At 57.6% G+C, this 27,456-nt stretch overlaps 2 protein-coding genes across 22 annotated transcripts in view; one reads left to right on the top strand and one right to left on the bottom strand.

Annotated features, from left to right (window-relative positions):
* The window catches only part of SRCIN1 (SRC kinase signaling inhibitor 1), a 168,849-nt gene extending 152,907 nt beyond the window's left edge, over positions 1 to 15,942 (top strand). For 9 of the 15 annotated variants that reach the window (XM_039516601.1, XM_039516600.1, XM_039516604.1 and 6 more), the window contains 5 exons: positions 168 to 296; positions 2,083 to 2,142; positions 3,025 to 4,371; positions 9,755 to 9,892; positions 14,434 to 15,942. In XM_039516601.1, coding sequence (XP_039372535.1) covers positions 168 to 296; positions 2,083 to 2,142; positions 3,025 to 4,371; positions 9,755 to 9,892; positions 14,434 to 14,655 — 1,896 coding nt within the window. In that variant the 3' untranslated portion in view covers positions 14,656 to 15,942. Of the gene's footprint in view, positions 1 to 167; positions 297 to 2,082; positions 2,143 to 3,024; positions 4,372 to 6,725; positions 7,201 to 9,754; positions 9,893 to 13,759 lie in introns of those variants that run through there. The other 6 variants (XM_039516606.1, XM_039516607.1, XM_039516608.1 and 3 more) reach the window with 6 other exon arrangements.
* Positions 15,943 to 23,917: 7,975 nt separating this feature from the next.
* ARHGAP23 (Rho GTPase activating protein 23) overlaps positions 23,918 to 27,456 on the bottom strand; it is a 116,775-nt gene continuing 113,236 nt past the window's right edge. For 4 of the 7 annotated variants that reach the window (XM_039516532.1, XM_039516531.1, XM_039516528.1 and 1 more), the window contains exons 23-24: positions 27,014 to 27,045; positions 23,918 to 25,957 (exon numbers count right to left, since the gene is read on the bottom strand). In XM_039516532.1, coding sequence (XP_039372466.1) covers positions 24,824 to 25,957; positions 27,014 to 27,045 — 1,166 coding nt within the window. In that variant the 3' untranslated portion in view covers positions 23,918 to 24,823. The remainder of the gene's footprint in view (positions 25,958 to 27,013; positions 27,046 to 27,456) is intronic. The other 3 variants (XM_039516529.1, XM_039516533.1, XM_039516534.1) reach the window with 3 other exon arrangements.

Below are 27,456 nucleotides of genomic sequence, written 5' to 3'. Positions count from 1 at the left end.
TTCCAGCTGTCACTTTAACACCCCCACACCAGTGCACAGCCGAGGAGAGCCGCTGCGAGCTGGCGTCGGCGCGTCTAGGACGAGGCCAGGCTAGGGAGCGGCAGGCCCGGGGCTCCCTCTGCGCGTTTGATTTCTGCTGCACAACCCACCGTGTTCTGACTCCCCAGGTGTTTCAGAGAAGCTCTGGCTCCCCATTTATCCCCAAGTTCCGCTGCGACCGGCTCGCGGCCGCCGTCTCCCCCGCTCCCGCAGACTTGTGGCCCAATGGGGCCGCGCTGGCAGCCGAAGGATGGAAGGTAACAGCTTGTGCCCGATCGCAACTCCCTCTTCCACCCGGCTGGCTGCCGCTGCACCTCTGCCTGGCCGCCCGGCCCGTCGGCTCCCCCCTTTCACGCGCTCTCCGGATTAACAAACTAACGGCTCCTCACAGCCCCCACATCACTCCCCGACGCTGGCGCGGGCTGGACTGACAGCACGGGACTGAGCACTAACCACCAGAGCGACAGCCCCTGGCGCCAGGCTCTGCACCCACGTGGGTGGGGCACAGGTGTGCGTGTGGAGGAGGTGCCAGCTCCCACCGGAGGGGGATGGAAGGGTCTCGTCACTGCACGCAGGATGCCTCACTGGAACGAGGGCTCTGGGGGGCGATGCATGTCGTGCCCTGGGGACAATGGCCTCGCCCCTGGCTCATGATCTGGTCTGAGCTGTGCAGGGGCCTAGCCGGGTGGCCAGTGGTAGGAGACACCCGGTTTCTCCACTGGGTCAGGGTCTGGCGCTTGGACCTGCGATGGCCCCGTTGGGTCGGGTGTGGGTGGGAGAAGACGACCGAGGGCTGGCTGGCAGGCGAGAGCACAGAAAGCGGGAGGCTGGAAGGGGGTAAAGCCGAAGAGGGCGTGGCACGGGGGGGGGCAGAGGGTACAGAGAGGGGAGAAGATGGGCCTGAGGGAGCTGGACCCTCGAGCCTGGGGGTGGGGAAGAGCCGGGGCGAAGAGAGGGAGGGAAGGGACCGGGGGAGAGGGTAGGATTCTGCCCAAGAGCCCTGGGCATGATCCTTCCAGGCCCAAGGGCCGTCACACCCTGGGGATCCCGCCAGCCGGCAAGAGAGCTGGGCCCCTCCAGGCCGCTCCCGGCTCAGTGCTACGCAGAGCCAGTCGCTGCTGCAGAGAGTAACTCTCTTCCGATGGAAGGAGACGGTTCCCGGCATATTCCAGTCCTAGGGGCCAATCCTGCCTGCAACCCAAACAGCTGGGTCAGCGGAGCCCTTGGGCATCCGCCCTCCCTCCCCATGGCTCATCTCCTCCTCTGCTGTCCCCCGCCGAACAAGGGTCAGATCCAACCAACCTGGGACTCACCCTCTGCCCCTGGCTCCGTGCTGGGAGGTGCTCCAGGAGCTGGCCAGGGGGCAGCATCCCCAAACATGCCCCGCGCCCAGCCGCCGCCTCGCCCTTTATTGACGGGAGCCATTGGCAAGGCCCACGGCTCAGAGCATGGCAGCCAAGGAGCTCCACTGTACCAAGAGGAGACGTGATGCCGCCCTGCGCGTCCCCATCCCCGGCTGTCCTGCTGCCCTCTGCCCCTCTCTGTCTGTCGATCTCTTTCCCTCTTCTGCAGTCCCATCTCCCGCCGTGTCCCACTCCCGCACACCAGCAGCCGCGCTCCCCTTCTGCGCCAGACCGGCGGCTCTGTGCTGCCTTTCCTGCCCAGCGTGCGCTGTGTGGAATCGAGGGAGCTGAATCTCCAGCTGCTGGGTGGGGGCGGTGTGGAAGCTGCTCCCCAGGGAGTCTCTGCCGCCAGCCCCTGCCTCTTTCTGGCAGGAGTGTTTAGATCCTGGGGGGGGGGTGGCTCAGGCCCAGCTCTGGTCCTGGATGTCGGTGCCTGGCCTTGTCGTTTTCCCCTCCTCCCCCCACCTGCCTTTGCTGGATCCTAGAACCCCAGAGGGTGGTGGTAGAATGAGACCTGCTGCGTCGGGGCACCCCATGCGGGGCCGTTCCCACACCACGAATCCCGGGAAATGGGGCGGCCCCAGCCAGGCCCAGCGGGAGGAGCAGAATAACCCGTCTTGTTGCCCTGTTCTGCCACTAGGCTGCAGCGGCCAGCCAGCCCGATGCTGGAACAGACTCCAGCCGCCAGCTGTCAGTCCAGGTAAGCGCTATGGGCGGGGGGTGTGGAGGGCCTGGGCAGAGTCCCTTGCTAGCCCCCAGCTGCAGACAAAGCAAGTGCTGCTAGCCCAGAATCCCCTACCCCTGAAAACACTAACACCTCCCTGCAGTGCACAGCTCAGGGGGGGGGTCCCAGGCCCCTCTGCCTCCAGAATGTATTAGCCAAGCGGGTCAGAGACACACCCCTTGTGTGTCCCTAGCCTCTGACTGCCAGAAGCTGGGACTGGACGATGGGCTGGATCGCTGGATAATTGCCCTGTTCTGTTCATTCCCTCTGAAGACAGGACCATGGGCTAGCCGGACCACTGGTCTGACCCAGCCTGGCCCTTCTGATATTCTAATGTTATAGTATCGGGCAGGATAGAGGCTGACTCGGCTCCTTCTCTGGGGATTTCTTCATTGTAGGGACCCGCGGCCCACTGCATCTCCTCCGCAGTGCGTCTTTAACCCTGATTTCAGCTCTGTCGGCAGGCTCTTTAAACAGCACGTTGGCTACGTGTTCCCCAGGGCAGCAGCTGTGCTAGTTAGGTGCCTAACTCCCATTGGCTCCTCTCACATACCCAGGTGCACTGTACAGTCCAGTGGGCCTCTAACGGCATCGAGAGGTGCCTAAGTCACCATGCCCCAAAGAGGTTACTGAAACCAAGCCCTCCCTCTTGAGTTGTTCTGCGTCAGGCATGGCCCAGCGCTCAGGGGCTGCAGAAGTGGCTGGATAGTCTGGGATTATAGACCCAGTGGGTGGATTGTGAAGTTGGCAGCCCAGGCTAGGCAGGTACCTTCTAAGAAGCACTCAGCTCTGTTCATTTGCACGGTAAACTTCTCCCACTTCCCGCCTGCTGTTAACTGGTCTGAATTTTCTCCATAGGAATCGGCCTCTCCAGCCAGTCCGGCTGTCCCCCTCCCTCAGATTGTGCTCACCGAGTGGGTGTCTGACCCGCCTTCGCCTGAAGCAGAGCTGGAGGTGGCTGCAGAAACAGGCAGCCGTCAGTGCGCTGACCAGTCCAGCACCAGAGAGGTGGGAATGGAAGGATCTCCACATGTTGAGCCGACACAGGCCATGGCGGAAACCGAGAGAAACTTGGAGGGGTTGGGGATCTTGCCAAGCAACCCTGAGAACCAGGCCGAAGGAGAGGAAAACTCTCTCATCCGGGTGCCATCTGATTTCTTAGAGCAGGCTCTGTCGGCCCCTGGAGGTGCTCCAGAAGGAGAGAGAGCATTCGTAGTAACAACCCCCCCGACCCAGGCTCTGTCAAAGGATGGAGGGAACCCCTTGGTTGAGGAGGAAGGAGAAAAGGTTGGGACATTGAATGCCGGAGAGGAAGGCAGCTGTGAGACTATGGCCTACGGGCCAGTTGTCCGTGTGGAGGACAGACCCCTCGTCGATCTCGTGAAAGAAGCCGTGGACCCTGAAGTGGGTTCCGAGAAGGTCTCCTCCATCACTGACGAAGGCGAAGGGTCTAAAGCGGCCGTGGGATTTCACGACGCTGTCCCAGAACCCAAAGCCAGGAGGACCAAGCCAAGCTTGGAGGGGATGCCCCCCGCTTCTGAAGACCCCCGTGCGGCTAGCAAGCAGGGGCAAAGGGAAGACCTCACTGGCTGTCCAGCCTCAAAGTGTCCAACACCAAGACCAAGATCTTTCCCAGGCCAAGATCCAAACCACCAGGTGTCTGAACAACTCACGATACAGCCTCCTGAGGAGCACTTCAGTGCTTCATCGAGATCCAGTGAGCACAGAGCCACCTCTGGACAGAGAACCCTAGACCGACTTGCAGATGGAGAGGAGACCAAGGCAGTCTTGAATACCGGAGGGTCCCCAGCAGAGAGAGAGCACGAACCGGACCTAGAAGGCAAAACCAAAGAAGAAATGTCTCCTCTCGGCTTTGCAAGTCTAAGCAGCCACGAGATTTGTGAATGCACGTACCAAAGACTGGACAGCCTTGAAGAAACTATCCGTGAGCTGGAGATGACCATTAATGAAATCAATATCCACCCGTCAGCTGAATTTATATTCCGGAGAGAGCTGCTGGGACAGCTGGGGACTCAGGATGACAGAGGGCTAAAGGAGGGCTCGGGGGATCTTGAACACAGTTGCTGGCATGCCAGGACCGTGGATTCAGGACAGGGTGAGGCTGATGCTCCCAGGAGGTCATCTCTGAGCGGGACCAAGCCGCCTCTGCACCCCAAGCCGCAGCTTCCGCTCGACAGTCCTAAGGTTTATTTTTTGTTATTCCTCTTGTTGTGCTCTACGCTCGGATTCCCTCTGACGCCTTCTCTTCCTCCGCCTCTCCCCGGCCCCACCCCCTTCCTGAGAATCCAGCTTCCCCTAGAGCCGAGGTGTAAAAAACGTCCCCTCCTCTTCCCCCGGCATTCGGACAGACCCTGTGATAACTGCAAAAGGGGGGGAGAAATAACGGAGACGGGTGGCACGTGAACCGGAAAGGCAGCAGGCCCTTTGCAGACGAACTGGCCCACCAGTTCTCTGTCTTTCTCTCGTGAGCCTTGTGGCGGATTTTTTACACCTTGTCCCCCCGCTGGGTGTTAGCGCTGAATTAGACCACAGTCAGCAGTCTTCATCCATTGCCCCCGCGTTCCAGTGCCATCCGGTAGGGGAGGGGTGACTGGCTTCATGGCATGGCACAGACCTGGAAACAAGTGTGTCAGTTAACCACTGAGACCCTGGCCACCCCTCTGCTTTGGAACTCGAGTGCTGGCTGCTGGGTGCAAATTCAAACTGTAGCTGGACGGCTGGATGTCAAGTTTGCTGATCAACCCCAAGGCAATAAAATCAGGTCCAGATAAGAATGGGGGGGACCCAAGAGACCTGGGAAGAGAAGGCAGATGACAAAGGAGACGTTCCACACAGGGCCTTAGCGGCAGGTTTGAGGGGTAATTTTAGCATAGGATGAGCACTGAGAACCAGGTTCTGCTGAAATGTACATCTTAACCTGTGTCCATCTGGAGTAACCATATTAATTTCTGTGCCGTCATTCCAGTTTCATGCCCGTGGGATCGAGGGCAGGATCAGGTCCCGTTTAAAGGGCCCCTGCTCTGCATTGTGCTAATCAGAGTATGTCAGCGCTGCAAAGAAAAACCTGCGACAATGAATCTCAGCGCCTGGCTCAGGCTTCGGGGCTAAAAGCAGGGACGACGTTCTCGCTCATGCTGGAGCCCGGGCTCTGAAATCCAGCGAGCGCAAAGGGTCTCAGAGCCCCGGCTCCAGTCCAAACCTAAACATCTACACCGCTACTTTTAGCCTGGCGAGCCCAAGTCAGTTGGCCCGGGCCCTGAGACTCACGGCCCCGGATTTTTCTTTGCCGTGTAGACGTACCCCTAGGGACGCCACGTTAGATCCCCTCCATTTGTAAGTAAAAGGATGGAGACTTTTCCGTGTCTCTCCCTTTTCTGACTAACTGCACTTTAAGTGGCCTTGCTAAGTGGCAGATGGTCCTAATTAAATCACAGAGCGGAGCTCCTGAAGCTGCCCAAATTGGTTGCAAATGGAATCTGCAAGGACCAGGCTTCTTGCTGAACAGCTGACGGGGGAAGGGGGTGGGGAGAACTCCGCCAGTCAGAACTCAGCTTATTCCTTTATTAACCCTCAGCTTTTATGAATGAACAAATCCCTTTTCCCTTCGTAGCAATTATACTGGGCCTGGTTCTCGCTTACGTTAAGGCCCCTTGACGTCGCTGCGCCTGTGTAAATGGGACTTAAAATGGATGTCGCTGTCGTTTGCTGCCACTTCAATTCCGGTTACACAGATGGATTGGTGTAGAGGGGCCACAGGCTCTGTCTACACTGCAGACGGGTGATTGCAGCTCGTATAGACGTACGCGAGCTAGCTTTAATTCAGCTAGCTTAGGTATGAGTAACAGTGAAGCTGTGGCAGCACCGGCTAGCTACCTAGGGTCCCTTGCATGCTGCCATGGCTTCACTGCTATTGCCGGTCACATCTCTGATGGCCGTATAGACAGACCCTGAGTATAAATGAGAATGAAGCCAGAAAGTTTTATTTATCGCTACAGTACCAGGACCTGTGGTTGCCTGGATGCGTCACAAAACAAAGGTCTTGAAACAGGAGGCCACTTAGCTAGGGTTTGGCTGAATCGGTCACTAATCAGATGAAAATTCACCCCCGATCACCCTAAATTTCTGGGCTGTTTGAGACCCAGATCCAAATCGTAATAGCTCACCCTTGTCTGTAATCACTGCAACAGGCAGCATATCACACTAGAACATAGCTGGGCAGAGTTGTTATATGTTCACAGCGTGCACACAGAGAACTTAGACACAGACAGAAATACGCCTGCTGGAAGGTTGCAGCGTAGCATGACTTTATATCTTAGAATTCAGAATGATAACCCACAAGAGCCCAAAAAACAGAGAGCGAGAAAGCAGGCTGCTCCCTAGAACAGCGCGTCTCACCTCACTTCACTTTAGGCTGGCTGGCTGACACACTGCACTTCTCTTATACGGCCCATTTAGCCTCACTCATTTACTACCCTGCTGAATCTAGTGTCATGGGCCTGATTTTTGTGTCACTGAAATGATGGTCCATCCATTTACAGCTCCTGGGTTAGGATGCTCAAGCCTGGCCTAAATTTCAGCTCAGCGCACGTCCTGCTCAGCATTCCTTTACAAAGCCCAGATGGAAAGGCTCCGTTTATGCCACCCGTGGTAGCTGGTCCCAGATCTGCTAGTGTCTTTCCATAATAACTGTAGCAACCTGCATGGAACTTGGAGAGAGGAGCACAGGTTGCAGGATGGAAGAGTTTGGAAGAGGCACCAGAAAGTCAGTCTGTGTGCACATGGCTAGAATGCTAGCATGCACTCCAGGAAACAATAATAAGGAACTACATGGGGCAAACGATTGCAGTGATTGGTTACTAGCTATTCCTTGGGTGCAGCCTTGAGATCCACCCGAGTTACAGGACCTCTGTCTGCTTACAGATTAATCTTTTCTTTGTGCTGCCCTTCTCACCAGCTTCTGTATCTCAAACTGTACGTGGATAGCTAATAAAAACTGCTTTATTCCCACTGTCATGATTCCCACCTGGAAATCTGCCTCTGTCTCAAAGCATCTCTCTTTCTTTCGCTTTCACATGCATCCTCTCATCGAGCGGGGATGCATTCCCTCTGCTTTCGGTTTTCCATTGGTGTCAGTGGTTTTTCCCTAGTCCCTGCTGTCACAGAGCTTGTTCTGCGTTTCCCAGCCCTGCAGACAAGTGTTGTGCACACTTGAAACCTTGTCTCGTTCACCAACAGAGGTTGTTCCAATCAAATCTCTCTCCTATTCTGGGACCGAAAATGCAAACGCGAAGTTTCCCGTTCATTTCTGAACGTATCAAACCGTGTGTATAACTGGGATCCCCCGGGGGGAGGGGGATTAGGGTGATCTTGGTGTGGAAAGAACAGGGGGGAATTGAGTTATTGATCGAAGATGGGATCTGGCAGCAGCATCAAGATCCAGGTTTGGGAAAACCCCCAAAGTTGAGGGACTTTTGGAACCTGTTTTTTGGCTCAGACGTCTACTAGGGCTTGGAGCTGTTTGCAAAACGTGGGGTCTGGATCCAGGCTTGGATTTCAAACCTCCCCAACAGTACAGGGTATTTGGCTCTGCAAGTAGGTTTGGGCCCATCTCAAGCACAGATTTTTGGCCAACAATTTCTAACACGGCTGCCTAAAATTACGCACCCAATTCCATAGTTTGGCACCTAAATCAAGGGCCTGGTTTCAGAGGTGCTGAGCACCTGCAGTTTCCATTGTCCTCAGCTGGAGCTGTGGGTGCTCATTACCCACTGCGAGCACATTCGTGTGCCTCTCTAGGTATCCCTGTGTGGGCACATTGGCTTTTACCGTTGTGCTTTCTGCATGGGGCTGCTGGTGCTTCACATCACACTGGAGAGGAAAGGTGCTAGGACGGATTCTGATCTCAGTTACCCCAGAGTAAATCTGGAGTAACTCCATCAAATTAGCTAGAGTAAATCTGGAATCACGCCATCAAATTGGGTGAGCAAGGGATGCATCTCCACTCCGGTGTCAGGTCCTCTCCTGCTCTGACATCCCAGGTATGTTCTTCCCCCAGTCTCCGCACTCGGACGTTTGCTGGCGACGCTCCCAGGAGACAAGAGTGTCAGGTCCCTGGTTAATTTGTATCCCGGGGTGCTGAGGGACGCTGCGTGGGTGTGGATGTCACACAGCACGGGTGGATCTGAGCGGAAGCCACCATGCGTGGTGGGGATGCCCCCGCAGCCCTCTGGGAAACAAGCCCCCGCGCTCACTGGGAAGCGCAGGGAAGTCATTTGGAAGGCTGGACGCTGCCTGGCAGAGGCTCTGGTGGCCTGTTTCCAGCATGGAGCAGTACTGAAGGGATGTGTTTCCAATGCCAGAGAATCTCAGGGTGCTCACCCGCCCCCAAGAGAAATTTAATCCCCAAAATACCAGGAGGCCCCTTAAGACTCACTTGTTTTCCGGCTTTCTGATGGAGAGTAACGATGTGGTAACTGCATACGTGCGCTGCCTTTTGAGCATCTCCGTCCTTTGCCACCTCTTTCTGGTGACCCCTCTCCCAAGACACATTCCGCCCCACAGTTTGTGGGGGTGGGGAGCCAGGGTTTTGGTTTGGCTCCATGTTACAGACCTAGGGCCATGAGCAAAGCTTGGCTCCTGCCCAGAAATCCCCACGCGTTCCGGACTGCCTGGGTCTGAGGCTGTGGTGATGGGCCTCACTGCCAGCCTGGGCCTCCCCTGAGGTCCAAAAATCATGAGTCAGGCCCACCAAAATAGCTGGACTTTTTCTTTAAATGCTACATTTGAGGTCCTTTGTCTTTTTGCCTTGTGCTTTTGAGCCTTTAGGCTCCACGATGTCAAACATCAATCTGCAGCCCCAGCTGCCTGGTGCTTCCCGTTGTTTCAAGCCGAAAGCCCAGCTCCTCTCGTCGTGCTGCGGTGCTCGGAGCCGGGGAACTGATCAAAACACCAAAGCTCCCGTCACTTTGAAGTGGCGAGAGCTGGCAAAGCTGGAACTGCTACCAGTGCCCTGGGCCAGGAGCCGTGGGTTGGCCCAGCCGGGCTGTATCAAAGCAAGGTTCTGGAGAGGGTCTTGCTGTGCCAGAAATGCTGCCAGGAGCTTGGGGTTGTGGGGCGAAGCCGACTAGTGAAAAGCAGCAAACGCAGGCTCGGTTATGCTCGCGGGCCCAATGCACTGTTCTATAAGAGCCTTCCCGTGGGTGCCAGCCCCTGCCCAGAGGGTCTGCATTTACCACTCAGTCCACGTAGGGGTGAGCTTTTCTAAAGCGCTTGGGTCTAGATCCTGATCAATAGCAGTTCGGGGCCTAAATACCTTTGAGGATCGAGGCCGTAATGTTGGCCTACGTCTGCTCCGACTGAGGGACCGGTTTCAATGCAGGGCAGGTCGGTGTGGAGCGCTGATGAAAATCTCACCCCGTTGGCATCGCACAGGCCCTCTGGATCTCACCCACAAAGTACTGCGAGATCTGCCCCCGGGAAGCAAGGCCGGGAGTGCCGCTGGCCGGCCCCAACCCGCTGCGAGCGTTAGTCTGCGGGATTTAACCCCCAACCCTGTGTGTCTCAACAGAGTGGCGGGGTTTCCATTCCAGCCATGAAGATGGTGAATCCGGCCTCCAGGCTGAAGCAGAGCCAGCAGGGAAGCCCAGACAAAAGCAAACACATCAAGCAGAGGATGGAATACATGCGGATCCAGGGACAACAGCAGGTAGTTTCTCTCGAGAGCAGCCGCAGGGGGACACACACAGAGCCCTGCTTTTCTTGCTGTGTCTGCGGGGGAGGGTGGGATAAACGTGCCCGAGAGGCTGTGATCTGGCAGCACACATTTCCGTCCCGGAGCCTGCCACAGGTGAGGGGGGTGGTATCGGTGTACCTGGGGGAGGCAGCTGCCTCGGGGGAGGTGAGATGTGCAATCAGCTCTGCTGACCCCGCAGCACTAAACTAGGCACTGAGCTGAGACCGGCAAACTCGCGTCACACGCGGTCTGAGGGTCAAAGTAGGATTCGCCTCTTCTGAGCTCCCCACCCCAGCTCCATTTCCACCCTCCTCCCGTCGGTTGGGGGGGGCCATGCCTATCAGTCACCCTTTTCTAAGGAGAGACATTGATCACTTTGACCTTAGCTCCTAGACAGGCTTGAAGCCCCTTCAGAGCCCACTGTGCTCGCGATTGCAAGTGGGTAACCCCCCCCGCCACTCCCCCCATGCTCCCCACGAAGTGATCTTGTGGGTCCCTGAATCCACAAAGCCATGCCGGGTGGGCCCAGTCTGTGTCCACAGGCGGCGCCCTCCTCTGGTGTCTCCTGGTGCGTGCAGCTCTCTACTGGGGAGAGGAGCAGCGATTTATGGCCGGGGACGGTGGGGTGTGGAGCTGACATCCATGCTGGGGAGACTCTCCTGTGGAACGAGGTGTTTGGTTGCTCGGCTGCGTTCAGAGTCCAACCTCAGAGCAGTTTGATGTTGAGCTCAGCGAGGAATCGGTGGCCCATTGATGCCCATGCCAGGCTCCGCCCACAAACATTAGCCACACCCAGTGCTCTCTATTAGCAAGATCCCAATGGATGCTTCCTAAGGGGGGGGGAGGTGTCTCCCTCCAGATAATCCCACTCCTGATGCATCTTCGCCCAGTGCGCTGCGGGCTCCCCCAATACACACTGTGCCCATTCACGGCTCTGCAGTGGGGTGGGGGGGGGCCATTGTGGCTTCGACCTCCACAGCAGCTCTTGGGCCCGCGTTCTTTCCGAGGGGGACCCGTGAGACGGTGGGCGAAGGGGGTGGGGCGCCGGGAGACCGTAGGGCAGGGGGGAAGAAGATTTGGAGTAGACACCCCCCCGCCAGGGCGCCTCCCCCCCTCCCCGTTCCACACGGGCTTGTCTGCGGTAGCATTGAGCGTGCAGCTGGGTTCACTTGCTTCTGTTGTTCTTGCCGACGCTAACAGTGCTCACAGTGGCTGGCCAGCTTTCTGAGGCCACAAGGCAAGGTAACAAAAGCCAGTTTCTAGCCCTTAAGCCTCCCTGACTTTCCCCTCCCCGACTGACACCCCAATCCTCTCCTTGCTCCCCACCCCTTCTCTGCCAGATTGCCCCCAGCACCCATGCTCAGCCCTAGCCCCCTGTCCCCGCTGAGCGACAGCACCCTGGGGAGGGCCTGTCCCATGTCCCATCCACTCCCACCCACAGGCTGTGTTTCAACCCCTCCCCCAAGCCTACTGAAAAGTCCCAAATTTTGCTCCTTGGGGTGTAACAAAACCCAGTGGGATCAAGGGCGGGTTCCCCCCCTGCCCCGGCCCGGCCGCCGTGGCTGCACTGAATTTTGAGCCACGTCGCGTGAGCAAAATGGACCCGTCCCCGAAAGGATCCGAGCTGCTCCCTTTGCACGTTCCCCCACCCCTCCACCCCCAGTGCTAACCGGCGTCCGGGTGCCGAGAGCCCAGCACAGGTGCTGTTTGTCAGTTCCCGGGAGCGGCCTCCGGCCCCAGCCAGCTCCCCGCCGAGACGCAGCCCCCAGCCCCCCGTGGTGCCGTTGAGCTCCTTCTGCGGGGGGGGGTGTCTGTGCATGGCCAGACTCCCTGCCCTCCCCCCACCACTCAATCTTGCAGCGTTACACTGGCCCATGACAAGCAGTGTTCCCCCCCCCCCCAATATACCAGATCCCTTCATCTGTTCCGTTCTCATGACGACGCTTTGGGGGCCGATTGCCCTTTGCGGGTCCATGGGCGCCTGCCTCGTTTGTGTCTGGCCTGGCGCGTACAGGACTCCAAAGGACCAGTCAGGAGCCGCAGTTGGGGTGCGGGGGTGGGGGGATCCTCCCTAGGTATGGAGAACCGACAGGTAACACCGCCGAGGCAATTCACCGAGCCCCACCCCAGCACCCCGCTGCTGGGCAGAGTAGCTGGCAGGGAAGCCATCAAGCCCTGACACCAGGCCTCTGGCACTGGCCACCGTCAGATGACAGGACGCTGGGTTAGATGGGCCATCGGTCTGACCCAGCGTGGCCGCTCCTATGCTCTTCTGTCCTCTCTGGATGCTAGCAAATACCTAGGGCCACAGGTGCCTAAGCCCTCCTAGACCCTCTCTTCCATTCCCTGCTGGTGCAGGATTGTGCCCCCGCACGTGCCTTGGCCAATCTAGGGGCTCAGGGCTGTGATTTAGGCAACCGTCTAGGGCAGCGTTTCTCCAGTCGAGAGCCTCCCGGGGATCACAAAAAAGCACAAGGGGGGACGGGGGTGTCATAAGACATTTGCTCATTTTATTACAGTCTAGAGCAAAGAAAATCTCGCCCTCCCACGCCACTTGTGGGGTGTGTTCCCTAGCAACCCCTCGCCGCGCACATGCAAGAGCGGCCAGTCCTGTAGCACCATTAGCACTGACACAGGGGTTTTTTTTAGCTCTTTTGTAGTTGCAAAAATTGTTGATTTAGTAGAAAGGGGCTGTTAAGCTGAAAGACCCATTGGGAAACGCCGGAGGGTTCTGGAGCAGGGCGTCTCCATGGGCTAGGTGCATGATCCCATGATAGGGGCCCGCAAATTCATGGGAGTTTGGCACCCAGGTCATCTAGGCGGCGTGGAAAACGTCCAGGGTGCCGTCCAGAGGCCATGCCGTGGCCGATGCATCACGCCATGGGGACGTCTTTGCAGAGACCCAGCCTGACCTTGCCCTATCCCCCCCCGTCCCTCTCAGCCAGAAGCTCGGTGGCTCCCCAAGTCCATCCCTCCACCACCTCGAGATTCACACACTTTGCTCTGCCAGAACCTGCCCCAAAGCCTGCTGTGGTCATAGGGCAGCTTCCCATTGCCTTCAGCGGCCTCTGGGATTGCACCCGTGGGCTTTCCTCGTGCCCTCGTCATACTGGCCCTTCTCTGCGTGTAGGGGCCAGCTGCACCACGGCCCTCTCTCCCCTTCCATCTACCGACTCGGGGGCTGGGACGTCTTAGAAGAGAACTGATGGGTTTGCCCCTTTCTAGCAGGTTACATACAGCTGCCGAGACCCTTGGCGTTTGCTATCAGTCCCAGGTGTCCCTCACCAGGAGTTTTGCTTGGGCAACAGGGACTATTCTAGTTCAATGCTTCATAGAGTGTTGGGGTGCTGCCTCCTTCCCCGCGCTTAGGCTAACCCAGCCTGGGCGGGGACGGCAGAGACCTACCCCATCCCCCACTACCCGCGGCTTCGGAAGCTGCTAGATTCCAACACAGGTCACGGCACGCTCCCCCCACACTCCCCAGCCAAGCGATGCTCCCCGGGGTTCAGCTGCGTCTGTGAACGACTGTCCTTTTCTTTTGCACCTGTGGGGCGGCTCTGATAAACAGCACCTCTGCAGCAACCTCCCCGCTCCTCACCCCCCTGGAAATCCTGCCTCCCCCCACGCAGCTGTGATGCAACTAACTTGAATATAGTCATTGTTCTAACACGCTGTGCATGCCCAGTCTAACATTTCAATTCTTGTTCCCCCCCACCCCGACCTTTCTCTCCTGTCTCCCTTTGCCTGCCTGCCTCAATGTGTGCGTGTGTGTCCGTCTGTCCGTCTCTCTCTGTCTCTCGCTCGCCTTCTCCTCTTGGTGATGCTCCTTCCCTCATCCAGTAACCCGTGGAACCAGATCATCTCGTACTCTGTTTGTGGTGTGGACCTTTTCCCAGCTGCTCGACCTCAGGCCTAAATCAATGCTGCTTCTGAACAAATTCCTTTTTAAAAAAAAAAAAAAACTGTTTGATTCCCCCGCCCTTCCTCCTCCTCCTTGAATCTTGCTTTTCTTTCTAGGCCGCTAGATCATCTAAAGAGGCTAGTGGGCTGAGTGAGACTTCCAGTCCAGTCTCAGAAAAAACTACTCCTGGCAGAACATCCATCCCTGTATTGACTTCCTTTGGGGCAAGGAACTCATCCATTTCATTCTAACGCTCCTTGCCAACTTCTCATTCAACTGTTTTCCTCCTTCCTGGGGCCTGGCTTCTCTCTTTCCTACACTCCTTCCTTGGACTGTCTTCTTGAGGCAACTTCAAAGGTCACCAGATGTCCCTCTAGCTTTTTATTTTAATTGTCCTGATCCACTATGGCCGACCTCCGGTCTCACTTCCTGCTCCAATATGGCCGACCTACGTGTCCACTTCCTGCGCCAATATGGCCGACCTGCCACTTTCTGTTTCTTCCTCTCTTTTTTTTGTTGTTGTTGTTCTTTCTGTTGGTGGTTTGTTAGTTTATTTTTTTCTCCCCTCTCGACACCTCCTTTTTTCCACCCTGGCATTTTTTGTTTATTTAAGAGCGCTAAGAACTTCACTCCGCCCGTTCTACGAGCGTCAAGCAACGAGGCCGGTGCACAGCGCCAGAACCTGCCACGCCTTGTTCAAGGGGGACCAGAACAAAAGCAGAAGGCCGTTGACAGGGGGAGGAAGGGTGTGGGGGGGAAGCGGCTTCTGAAGACGCCTCAGAAACCCTCAGCTCTGACTGTTAATGCGGCTGCTACTCCGTTTTTCTTTCCTTAAAGTTTTTTAAACAGCTGTAACTGTGATTAATCCTGTAGGAAACTGTGCTACAGTCTTCTAGCCAAGTCTTCATGGGTCAGTGGTGTTTTGACTTTGGGGCCTGTGTGTGCAGCTATTCTGTTGGGCTTTTGATTGTTGACTTGCTGAAAGGTCAGTGCTGTATTGAAGGCCACCAGGGCTCATCTCGCAAGAAGCCAGCGGGTCAGTGTTTGCATTAGCTTCGCTGTCTCTTTCTTCCAAGGGTTTCCAAGGGAAACACCTGAGCGGGTTTAGTCGGCGAGATTGCCTAGTGCTTCGCAAAGGGAAAGACCAAAGGTCAAGGCATGTCAGTGGCAGGGAGGCAGAATGTTGCTCCAAGAGATGTGGCTGAAACGGGTAGAGAAATGGGAATGAGACGGGGGCCGGTTCCTGAAGGAGTCAGGTTTCCCGTCATCTTAGTTTCATAATGTAGCACTTTAAAGGTTTGGTCAGTTCCTTCCTGTAGGGAGAGAGAGAAACTGGCGGCGGCAGCCTGGGGCTGCGTGGAGCAGGGGGGTTGATGCTGAACGGTGAGGCCAGGGGCCGGGTGGCACGGAAAGGGCCGACACCGCCAGGCATTGATCATGTCGGACTGAGGGACGTGGGAGGGGAGTTCAATGGGATGGGGAAAGGCAGAGGAACGCAGGCGGGACGGGCGAGGTTGTAAGCCCTGGATCTCGACTGGGGGAGAAGGGGCATGACCCCAGCGAGGGTCATGGCTTGTAACCGCCCTGCCCTTCCATATTGTCCTGCACCGGCAAAGGGTGAGCGCCACTGTAGTAAGCAATATCCTGTGTGCCCAGATGGGGGTGTCGATGCCGAGGCTGCGAATGCTGCTGGAGTTCAACGCTCCTGTTCCGCGTTCTGGCCTCTGCATGGACTCACTGGTAAGTGGGAGTCTGGCATAACAGGGCCTCGCCTTGGGCTGAGGTGGCGGGGGGGCGGTGGCAGTCCCCCACCGGGCCCTCTAAAATCGATAGCAATCGGCTCTAGTCAGGCAGAGTAGAATGCAAAGTACAAAAGGCGAGGAGCTGCCCTTGCACCGTGGCGGTAACGAACGCACTGTCTAGCAGGGCGAAGGGCGGGGACTCGTCAGAGGACCCCGAGGGAGGGAGATGGGGAACGAGCCACAGGTCCAGCGGCCAACGCTGGGTCTCTTGGGCCCAGTCTGGAGCCACGGAGAATGGGCACACAAGAGGGGCCCATGGCCTGGACTCAGATAGGGACGGAAGAGGTCTGTTAAAGTACAATACATACATGTGCGTGTGTGTGGGGGGGGGGGGGGAGTGGGGGGAATGGCCAGTCACTGGACAAACAAAATGTAAGCACAGAGTATATCTAGGGGAATCGATGCGAGCTGTGTGTGTGGGGGTGGGGGTGAATATCCAAAACGCTATATTGTAGAGTGCGGATCATGTGCAACCAGAGCACGAAATGGAATCACTTCTTTCGTTGGCTAGTTTGTCGTCCATTTTCAGTTCCTTCTCTTTTTTTTTTTCCTTTCTTTCTTTTTTGTATAGCGATCATTTTTGTACGAAAAGAACGAGCCTTTTTTTGAATAACAAAGAGAAAAGAAAAAAAAAAAAGAAAAGAACCATAATGCAATTTCTTTGGATTGCAAAAAGCAACTCTTTACATTTAAGTGAAGTGTCTTAACATTTTATATTGTTTTAAAAATATATTTACATATTATATATATATAATATACGTAATATAAATATATATATATAAATATTTAAAAAAAGAAGAAATAAAAGAACTCTCTTCACGGCTGGTATATGAGGGGGTGGATCTTCTTCCCTGGTGAGATTGTTGCTTTAGAAATGCAGCTTTAACCCTAATGCTCAGCTTTACCATCCTGTTTCCATGCTTTTCCTAGACCCCTCCCTGTTGCCTGTCACTCTTACATTTTTGTGTGCATGGTGGAAGAGGCTGGTATGCATGTGCAGGGAGCCACTGGCGCCTGGGGGTGACACCAAGCACCAGGACGGGTTGTTGGTAGCAGGGATTGAACCTGTGACCTCGAGATTGTAAAGTGTGATCTTTAAAGCCCAAGTCTTGGGGCTGAAGCAGCCTTGTTGCCTGCTGTGGCATGGCCACTGGGGAGGCGTCACAAGATGTAGGCAGAGTCAGGCACACAGTGGGCTGATGGGTCATTTTTTCCCCCTGGGAGGAGCCAGATAAAAGGAACAGCAGGAGGTGGAGTTTAGTGGGGGACTTAGCGCCACCCGCTAGGCAGGGAGGGGAAGGAGCTGGTTGTATGTCTAGATTATTTCCCCCTTACCCAGCATTGTCCGAGCTCTTCCCCACCCCAGGGCCAGCTCCCCCCCCTGGACGGGCCAGCATCAGTCCGACACCCCTCTCCGAGCCCGTGGCCCTGTGCCCCGGCTCATAGCCAGACCTGCATGGTTTGGCCTCGCACGGTGGGGCAAAAGGCTCAGGCGTGGCCTGTCGGGACGAAGGAGGAGCCGAGCCAGGCGCAACAAACAGCCGTTGCAGCGTTAATTTAAAAAAAATATCAGTACCAAAGTGAACCATAGTAGCAAAGCTGCGGCATCTGCTTGCTCGCCTGGCTCTCCTCCGCCACCCACCCCCCGGCGCCGTCCCGCGGGCGCCCCGAACCCGCTTCCACCGCCTGCCTAGGGCCAGGCCAAAGAAAGACCATCCTGGCAAAGGCCAGGCGGTGGCAGGGGCACGGCGTGGCTCATGGCCACTAGTGACCGACGGGTCCCAGGATGGGGGGGTGTTCCCAGCTCAGAGCCGAGCACCCAGTATTAAGAAGGGCCAGATGCCCTGGTGACGGCCTTCCGGCTCCCATGGGGGCAGGGCATAGCCCCAATGTGCCTCAAGGTAGGGGGCGGGACCAGATCTATGCTGCTGGGGGCCAGTGCGTCAGGTTCGGCGTGTGCGTAGGAAGGGTGGGGAGGCTTAAAATAGAAATGCTGGCATAGCCTGCAGCTAAGGGCTAGCCCCCCCCCACTGGAGGGGGGGGGGGGGCGTGTTTTTAAAACCCAGTCAGGTGAAGCACTGCCAGGCACCCACCCTGCCTTCGGCCTCACCTGGGCGTGTGTAACTCGATTCCCACCTGGCCTGGAACGGGCTCGCGAGTGCAGGCAGCTGTGTCAGTAAAGTAGCAAAAAATGTTGCAGCCTGGGGTGGCAGATTTTTTTTTTCACAGGCACAACTAGGGTAACATGGTCAAAAGCAGCTAAGGCCCAGCTCCTCCATGGTACTCACACACCTAACGCCCATTGGCTTCAGCAGGCGTTCAGCAGCTACCCACATTTCAGGGTCTGGGGCTTAGGCACTAGAAAAAAAAAAATCAATGGGCTTTTGAAAAATGCTTCACGAGGCACATACGCCAGGTGCCTAACTCCCATTGGCTTTTAAGGGGACTTGGGTGCCTTTGAACAGCTACCCCAAAGCTGCACGTGTTTAAATGTTTACAGCTGCTTGAAGTGACCAGCTGCAGGCTCCTGTGTGTTGCACAGGCTTTCCCCTCGCACAGTGGCCACAGGGCCTTTTAGCGCCCGGGAGGCGATTTGCCACACCAGGCTCTGGCTTTGGAGGGAATTACTGGGCATTTTGGTTTGGTTAATTTCTATTGGCTTCGTTTCCTGGCGTGTGTGTGTGTGTGTGCGTGCGTGTTCGTCCATTTTCATGGCATTACTCAACTTGTGTGTGAGACCAACAATCACAGCGTGTTGACTTAAAAAAATAAACCCACTTTATTCTGACTTTTAAATTTAAAAAAAAAAGACTAAAAAAGCACCACCCCCAGTTCTGCATGTCTCCCTGGAGCCGCTGCTGCATGCCACACCTTGCTTCCGTCGTCTGAGACTGTACGTTGGTTAAAAATTTTAAAAGGACAAAAAAAGAAAACTTTAGATGCTGTTTTGGGGGTTTCTACAATGTCGTGTGTGTGTGTCTCTCTCTCTCGCATGAATTTTATTGTGAACTGTTTTGAAAAAAAAAATACAAAACAAACCCAAGCTGGTTGTAAAGGACAGTTCTGGAGTCTGTATGTTTTTGTAAATCTTTTTCCGGCTTCTGTCTGTAGCGTAGGTCTGTGTATAAGCTCTATGGATGCCATGGCTAGTTCTGTGAGAAACGTGATCATTGTAACTTGAAAAAATTCCAAATGACAAAGGGTTGCTTTTGCGTTTGCCTTTTCCTTTCTTATTTTCTTTTTTATCAGAGTGTCTGGCTTTAATAAAACACCTTTTTTTTTCTCTATAGCACTTCTTCCCTTTAGCCGTTGTCTTTTGTTACTGCCTCTTAACCAACCACCACCCACTCCTCCCCGGCCTGGGGAAAGCCGGCCTCGGGGGCCGCATCGTTCTAGCGCGGTACCCCGATGCCTCGACACATCCACACTAACCTCTAGCTCCAGGTCAGGTGGGGTTTTCACTGAAGCCCATTGGCCCAGCAGGACACTCACGCGCTGCTGATACGCTGACTAGCCTGACGCAGTGGGGGAGGTACCATCTTTTACTGGCCCAACGTCTGTGGGTGACACAGGTTTTCAGGGCTGAGGCGGTTCTCAGGGTACGTCTCCACTGCAGTTACGCAGGTGGGGCTGGCCCGGCGGCTGCCTGGGCCTCAGCCTGTGGGGCTGTACACGTGCAGTGTCCACATTCGGGCTTGGGCTGGCGCCAGCACTTTGGCCCCACAGGGACTAGGGCCGGGCTCAGCAACATAGACACTGTCATTTTACAGCCTGCGCGCCCGTGTCGAACTGCAGTGTAGACATACTCCAGTGCGGCTAACTACACGGGGGAGCAGAGCAGAAACCTCCCGAGGAATAAATTGCCTGGGGCGGTTGTGGAATCTCCATCACTGGGGATGTTTAAGAGCAGGTTGGACAAACCCCTGTCAGGGATGGTCTAGCTAATACTTGGTCCTGCCATGAGTGCAGGGGCCCGGACTAGCCGCCCTCTCGAGGGCCCTAGGAGTCTGTGCTGCTTTAGGTAACAGGCTAAGGGCCCCGTTAACCTCACTGCAGTCAAAGGGGCTAGTGGGTTACAGCTTGTGCTAATAAGCCACAACTCCAGTGTCTTTATTAACTCCAGGCCCGTTAGCGTCCAGCCAGGGACCGACCGGCAGCTCCGCCTCGCCTGTGAAGGGCTGCGTTTCCCAGGAGGCCGGCGCGGTCAGCGCCAGGTTGCTCATGGTGACGTGTGTGTGTGATCAGGGAGGGGTGTTGGTTTCTGTGTGAGTTCATGGGGGAGCAGAGCGCTAGGCTGGGTTCCCCCCCCGAGGCCAGGGCTACACGAGCACATTGACAACTGTGCTGGGGTGGAGCCGCTCGACTGAATAAAACCACCTCAACAAGCGGCAGTAGCTATGGCGACGGCAGGGTTGTTGATGTACGTGGCCTTAGTGCAGTGGGAGGGAGGGCGGCCGCCGGGGCTGGCTTAGACTTGCTGGGGCCTGGGGGGGGGGGCGAAGCTGAAGCCCGAGCACCCCCACGCCCAGGACTGAAGTCCACAGACTTTAGCTCTGGGCGTCGGGACTCAGAGCACAGGCCCCTGCCTGGCACTGAACCCCCCCCCCCCCCGACACACACACACCTGGGGCTCAGGCTTCAGTGCCCCCCTCCTGGACCCCTGTAGTAATGTTTAGTGTCGGGGGGCAAGGGGGTGGCGCTGCAAAGCCCGGCCTTGGGGGTTTTTAGGCCCTGTGTTGTGAGAGGCAGGTGTGCCCCCCGCCCCCGGAAGGGCTGGTATTGGGCAGGGGCGAAGCAGCAGCGTGTGGGCTCAGCTACATCTAACCCTCCCCCCCACCCCGCAAGCCCCATAGCTGTGCTGGCCTAACCCCCGGACAGACGAATGCCTGTTGCCCTAGCTACCATCGCTTGGGGAGGTGGCGTTGCTACAGCAACGGGGGAGGGGGGGAACCCAGCCATCGCTTGAAGCATCTACATGACAGCGCCCCTAGTGTAGACAGGGCCTGAGTTACAACTCGGGCACTGCTCAGCCAATCCCTCCAGCTGGTCACCGTGCGGTGGATTTACTCGGCTCGCGTGCAAGTGTACGAACGTGAGCCCAGTGGGGCCGTGCAAACGAGCCCACAGCCCTCGTGTTCAGTGTCTGTACAGCGCCTAGCGCCGTGGGGCCCTGCTCCAGCACTGGGGCTGCTGGGCAATCCTGAAAGACAAGTGATAACGATGCTAACAGGGATTGCAGCGGCACCCCCACTGCCCCCTTTTTGCAGCGCCAGTCATGTGAGGTGGGGAGCCTTGATCAACCCCGACCTGGCATTGTCTTGCTCAAACGGGGGGAGTTTACTTTGTGGGTGCGTCCCCTATTCACCCGAGCGCTGCGCCTTTTCCCCACATCACGAGACGTCACTGAGCCACCATCACATTACCAGCCCTGCGGGACTGTCCAAAGGCCCTGAGTCACGCAGGTGCACGAGGCCCACGAGCGGTATCATGGGAACTGCCGCAATGCACCATCCAACGAGCCAGCTCGCCCAGCACCAGCCCAGGCAGCTGCTGAGTTCGGTGTCAGATACGCCCCCCAAGCGCATGGTGGTGGAATTGCCTGGCCCACGCAGCTAAGTTCGGTTGCTAAAAAGCCAACTGACCAGCTCAATAAAAGCAGAAAGTCTGTTCCTTGAATCCGCCAGTTTATTTCCAATATATAGAACTGTACGTTCCAAACCAGGTGGGGTTTGGTTTTTTTAGTTTTGCATATTCCATAGCTATGTCTGACCTTTTACAACACATCAAGGAAAAAAATGACACATGCAGGAAGGTTTTAAAAATTCAACACTGTTACAGCACTTGGTGGTTTTCTTCTGGGTTGGTTTGTTTTTTAAATGAGCGAAACTTCTTAAAAAAATCCTTATAAATTCTTTGTAATATGTTACACATTTCAAGACAATATTTACACGAAAAATGAAAACAACAAAACTTTACAGCAATTATTTGCATAAAGTATGAGAACGATGCATAAACTGGAGTAAGATTTTTTTTTTTTTAATTTTTAAAATCCTCCCAAGGCCTCTCATTGGAATGGCTGCAGTTTGTAGCGGAAGATGCGGCGTGGCGTTATTTGGTAGCCCCAGCGCAGCAGAGGACAGCTAGACGTTCGCTGCAGAGCCAGTCTCCCTAGTTCATTAAGACAATCGCCTGGCATGGGGCTGCAGGTGGCTTTTTTCTAAACACAGAGACGGGTGCATTGGATTTGGCGGGGGGGGAGGGTTGGTTTTAATTTCAGACTAAAAGGGACCCATAGTCTAGCAGCATGAAAACAGTTTACCATTTTCAAGAGGAAAAATATAAACAGCTGCATAGGACGCCAGCCGTTTGCTTGGTTGGTAGAAAGTGGGACTTTCTGTGCATGGAATCAATACACAGTTACCTGGGATGAATGATCTCACGCCAGCGTCGGCTCTCCTGACGCTGAGAAATGCAGCCTGCGACTCGCGGACTCAGAACTCTTCCATGGCACTTTGTTTGTAGCGAGAGACAGGCTGCCAGGGCCAGCCACAGTCCAGCTTGTAGAAGATTCGCCTCACCTACCTGCAGCACCCTCCCCAGTTCCCACTGGCTCCCTTAACCCAAACCCTGCCCCGACGGCGGCTGCATCGGGTGCGAAAGCGCTTTGACCGGTGCCCCCAGCTGGGCGGGTGGCACAAGCGCTGGGACGTTGGCGAGGTGACAGCAAACAAACCCCAAACGAGCTCCTGGCTGAAAGCAGCAGGGGTGGGCGAGGGGAGTTTTGCAGGGTGGGAGGTTTGAAGGCTGCGGGCTCCCAGCAAGCCCTGCATTCAAACTGAGTGAGCTCTGTGCTCTGGCCGCAGCTGCTCTATCCAGGGCGCACGCTGGCTCCCGGGCCCACTGAGCACGGCGGGTGCATGGGCCCAGCTGTTCTGGGCAGGCGCGGGGCAAGGGGCAGCCAGTGAGTGCTGGGGAGGAACCAACCAGGCCGTGAGACGCAAACCCGCCAGGCCTGTCACTGGGCACGTGGGGGCTAGAGAGGAAGCGAGCTGGTAGGGCTGAAAGCCGGGCTGGGCAGGGTAGTGACTAGGATTAAACAGCCTGGGCACTGGCACTGCTGCGTTCGCAGCCACACGGCACCAGGTCTGGAGCATTAACACTGGGCTGCCCACAGCTCGCTCCTCCCCGGCTGGAAACAGGCTCGGGGCCGGATGGCACATGTGGGCATTATGGGTTTACCCTGGGCCATTTCCCCGGTCAGCAGGGGGCTGCCCAGCCAGGCTGAGCCTGCCAAAGACACGAGCCCACCCGCGCTGGCAGTGCCCGAGTCGCACCGGGTGGCCTAACCTCAGGTGGCTTCGCACGGCTCTGCTGCGGAGTGTGAACCCACCTGTCCAGGGGCAGGGGCAGGAGGCCTCGGACCGCAGACAGCAGCTGAGGGTCGTGTCCGGGGAGGAACGGCAGCTGCCGAGTGCTCAGGGTTGAACTCCAGGCCCCAGTGAGGCCGGTGGGGCTATCGACTGCAATGGGGCCAGGATTCCTCCCTCCTCCCCGGATGTTCCTGGCTGACCCACGTACCTCTGCTTCCCTGCCACACATGGGGTGGGTAGAACCACCAGCATCTACACGGGGGGCGGTGGGGGTGAGGGGCCGAGCATGAGGCTGGGGGCGTGCAAGGAAAACTCCCATGCTCGGAGGGGATTCGGCCACTGGAAGCACTGAACCAGCCGTGGCCTGGGCCCCCTCCCTACGCTTCCCCAGCCCCTGCGGCTTTGAGGCTGGCAAACAGCCGCCCCGCCTGCCCCCAGCCCCTCCTCCCTGGCAGAGAGCAAGACCTGGCGCGGCCTGGCCCAGGGGAGGGGCTGGGGAACAAAGGGCCCTTGGCACGAGGGACATTTCCCTGCATTCACGCGAGTGGATCCCGCACCTGGTGCCAGCGGGCATGTGGTCACTGAGCACGTGCCAGTGGCCCCAGCACACACACTCCTGCTCAGGTGCCAACGATGCCAACACACTTACACCGACCAATTACCCAACACGGGCACCCGCAGGCACGTGCTCCATGGGGCACAGCCACAGCACACACGTGCACACACACACGTGCAAATGGTGCAGACACACAGGCGAATGGTGTACATGCACACACACACGTGCGACTGGTGCACACACACAAGTGCGACTGGTGCACACGCATGTGTGCACACACACGTGAATGGTGCATGTGCACACACATGCACACACCAGTGTTACGAGCCAGCAGGAAAACACTCGCTCTTGAGCAAAGCCCACCACACACGTGAATGGTGCATGTGCACACACATGCACACACCAGTGTTACGAGCCAGCAGGAAAACACTCGCTCTTGAGCAAAGCCCACGTGCGGGCGCTGTGTCTGCGCCGCCTCGCTCACCCTGGACTGAGCCGGGGTGGGAGAACCGGCTTGGGAAGGGGCGGGCGGGACTGGGGTGCCAGGGACCCTCTGTTCAAAGCCACCCAACAGCTCCTTGCACACTAGGGGGCACTTTCTCTGAGCCAAGGGGGGCGGGGGAGGGGCACAGCTGCGGCTGGATTTCAGAGGCATCAGCTCCTGCTGTGAGGAGGTTTGGGGGCTAGCGATGGTCTCATGGAGCAGGTCTGGCAGCCTCAGGGACCCCGCAGCCACGCAGGGAGATGTGCTGGGGGGGCCAGGAGGCTGGGGAGGGGTTGCCTGTCTCAGGCCAAGTGCTTCCCGTGGATGCGCTGTGCCCGCCCGTCCCAAAGGGATCCTGGCTCTGCGGCGAGTCCGGGACGCTCCGAGCTGCGGACGATCCCTCCCCCCAGGCTTGGCCTGGCAATGTTGGGGGCGGGGAGTCTTAAAAAGGGAGACAAATCAAACAGACCCACGATTAAATCCCCAAACCGAGGGAGGGTGGTTCAATGAACGCTGCGCCCGAGCGCCAGCCAGGCCGCGTGGCCAGGGCAGGGCAGGGGCGTCTCCGGCAGCCTAGGGAGCCCCGTGACAAAGGCCAAGGGACGCTCAAGGGGCAAGGCCGGCAAAATCAGGGCGAGTGGCTGCTGGCCCCTAGCGGGCGCTCCAACCTCTGTGCGGCGCCTGGCTCTGGGTGGATGGGGAACTGCCCAGGGAGGGGTCCTCAGCCTTCGCCACAAGAGGCAGCACAGGGGGCGAGAGGAGGGGGAGGGAAGCAGAGACCGTCAGGGGGGTTAGAGACACTGGTGGAAGCGGAAGGAAGCGGCACGGGTGGGAGCCGGGCCCCGGTCGCCAGGGTTCCCCTCCGGGCCCTTACTGTGCAGCTGCTCACCGGCGCCGCCCTGGTGGCTCAGTGCCGAGGACGAGGAGGGCCTGGCCTTGGTCGACTCCAGGCTGCTGAGGCCCGAGTCCTTGTTGTCTCTGTGCAGGTCTCTGCAGGAGGCGCTGGCGTCCGGGGGGCAGAGCTGGGGACCAACGGGGGGTCCCTGGCCCGGCGCCTGGTGCTCCTTCCACTCGTTGAAGTTGAGGTCCTTCAGGCCGCCGGGCACCACCACCGTATGGCGCCGCCATGAGCTCTTCTTGCGCCGCGTCTCCGGGGAGTGGGGCTTGCGCAGACGCACGGCCAGCATGTCGTCGGCCGAGCCGCGCAGACGCAGGCGGATCTGCTCCGTCAGCGAGGGCCTGGCCGGGGCCCCGCTGCCCCACGGCTCCCCGCCGGCCCCCAGGGGCCGCAGGGACTCCTGGCTGCCCTTGGCGGACGAGTCGCTGTCCGGCCGGGGCCGTGACAGCTTCCTGCGGGCCAGCGTGTCGCACTGGATGAGCCGGTGGGAGTTGAAGGAGGCCCGGGCGAGTTTCTCCTTTTCGCCGCTCTCCGCCTCGGGCCCCTGCCCGGCGCCCGGCCCCGCCCTCCCCAGCAGGAAGCTGCTCTCCGTGTCCGTCTCCACGTGGCTGAATTCGCTGCGCTCGTCGTCCGCCTCCTCGCCTCGGCTCTCGGCCACCGACTGCACCTCCGAGCACAGGCTGCGGTCGATGGTGGACAGGGTGGAATAGCCCGAGACGATGGACCGGGCGTCCGGCTCCCTCGGTCCCGCCTGCTCCGCTGTGCCCGCTCGGCGGCTCGGAGCATCACGCGTTGGGCCTGGCTCTCCAGGGGCCGCGCCGCCCCCCGGCCCCTTGGCCTCTTCCTCCTCCGCACCCCCGCCTTTGCTGGTGCCCTTGGTGGCTTCGTGCTCCGAGTCGTCGTCCGTGCTGCTCCCCAAACGTTTGGCTTCCCGCCGCTTCTTCCTCTTGCGGTTGACAGCGGCGATGAAGGAGATGGCGAGCAGCTCCTTGCTGTACTGATCCTTCCGGGACGCCCCCGAGCCCTGCTGGAGAGAGAACCACCCGGCTTAGTGCCACGGCCTCGGTCCCTGCCGCCCACGGCTCCTCCCCGGCCCCGAGCCCGTCTGTGCTCCTGGCAGCTTGGTCCTGTGACACCAAGCGCTCAGGCCACTGACCTGGCTGCAGCCGCCCTGCCGCAGCAGTGCGTTCTGGGAAAATCAGGGGCGTCATCCAATCGTGCTGTGGTGCATTCTGGGAAGTATTTAGGCCACTGTCCCATAGTGGTGCAGTGCATTCTGGGGAAATGGAGGCCGCTATCCCGGTCCTGTGCCCATCTCTCAGGACACAGGACTGCACGTGCCTTCCCACTCCTCCACCTCCCAGCCAGCCCGTGGACCCAGCAGAACCACTGGGACCGAGGCTAAGAAGAGCTAGCCCCAGCCCTGCTCATGGAGTTAGGAACCACGTCACGTGTCAGCATAACACACACGTCGAGTGAACCAGAGTTAGAATTCTGGATACCGCAGAGCCGTGCACAGCCCCTCGTCAGGATCAGGGCCTGCGGGGCTGGGCAGATCTGCTCAGAGAAACTGGCCAAGACACCCCTCCCCCAAAGGATCTAAATAGACAAGGGGGAGAGGGGAAACTGAGGCAGAGAGCGAGCAGTGACACACAACAGGCCACGCCAGGAACAGAACTCAGTTGTCTTTGACTCTCAGGCCAGGGTCCTACCCACTGGGCCATGCCACCATCCTGTGATCTGCAAGGTCACCTTGAGGCTTTCTCCTGCCTCATCAGACACAAGTAAACCCCTCGACCTCCCTCCCTCCCTCATACAGCGTTGGCAACCCCACAACCCCCCCGTCTGGCTGCTCTCGGGAGGACAGGACAGCACGGCCCAGGACTGAGGTGGGAAGTGCCATGCAAGCTGCTCTGTGCTTTTACAGCAACAGGATTTATTGGTAAAACACCAAATTTCCACCCTGGGTTTCCTGCCCCTTTCGCTGGGCCAGAGGCCGAGGCCCAGCAAAGCTGGAGATTTTAGCAGACACAGGACGCCCCCGCCCCAGACTTCAGCGAGTCCCTCACACGGGAGGCCTTACCTTCGACTTGGCAGAGCTGCTATTGGTTGAATCTGTAACGCAAACGACAGAGCAGGGATTAGGGTGGGCGGGGGAGGCCTTTGCTAGCGGGTGGGGGGAGCTAGGGGGCGTATGGGCATCACAGCAGAGGGACAGTTCTCAAGGGCACCCCCAAGCTCTCCCTCCACGGGTGGCTCTAATCAATAGCACGATCAGCCTCCAGACTGATCCGGCAACTGGCAGTGGGGCGCCCGGGCTGGGAAATTAACCAGGCCCAGGAGTAGCTGCCGGGAGGGTGCCAGGACAGCGGAATTTGGGGCACTTTGCATAAAGTCCCCAAAGCCCTTGGTTTCGTCAGATTTATTTTTCCCCCCTCGAAAGGAACAATTTGGCAAAACTGATGCGAATTTGTCAAATGTTCTGGTGCTGCCGATGCCAGAAAAAAAAGTTTCAGCCACAAATTT

The sequence above is a fragment of the Mauremys reevesii genome, linkage group 27 (genome assembly GCF_016161935.1).
Source record: "Mauremys reevesii isolate NIE-2019 linkage group 27, ASM1616193v1, whole genome shotgun sequence".
Classification (NCBI taxonomy): Eukaryota; Metazoa; Chordata; order Testudines; family Geoemydidae; genus Mauremys; species Mauremys reevesii.
The sequence above is the reverse complement of the archived record's forward strand: the minus strand, read 5'-3'. Positions and strand labels throughout refer to the sequence as shown.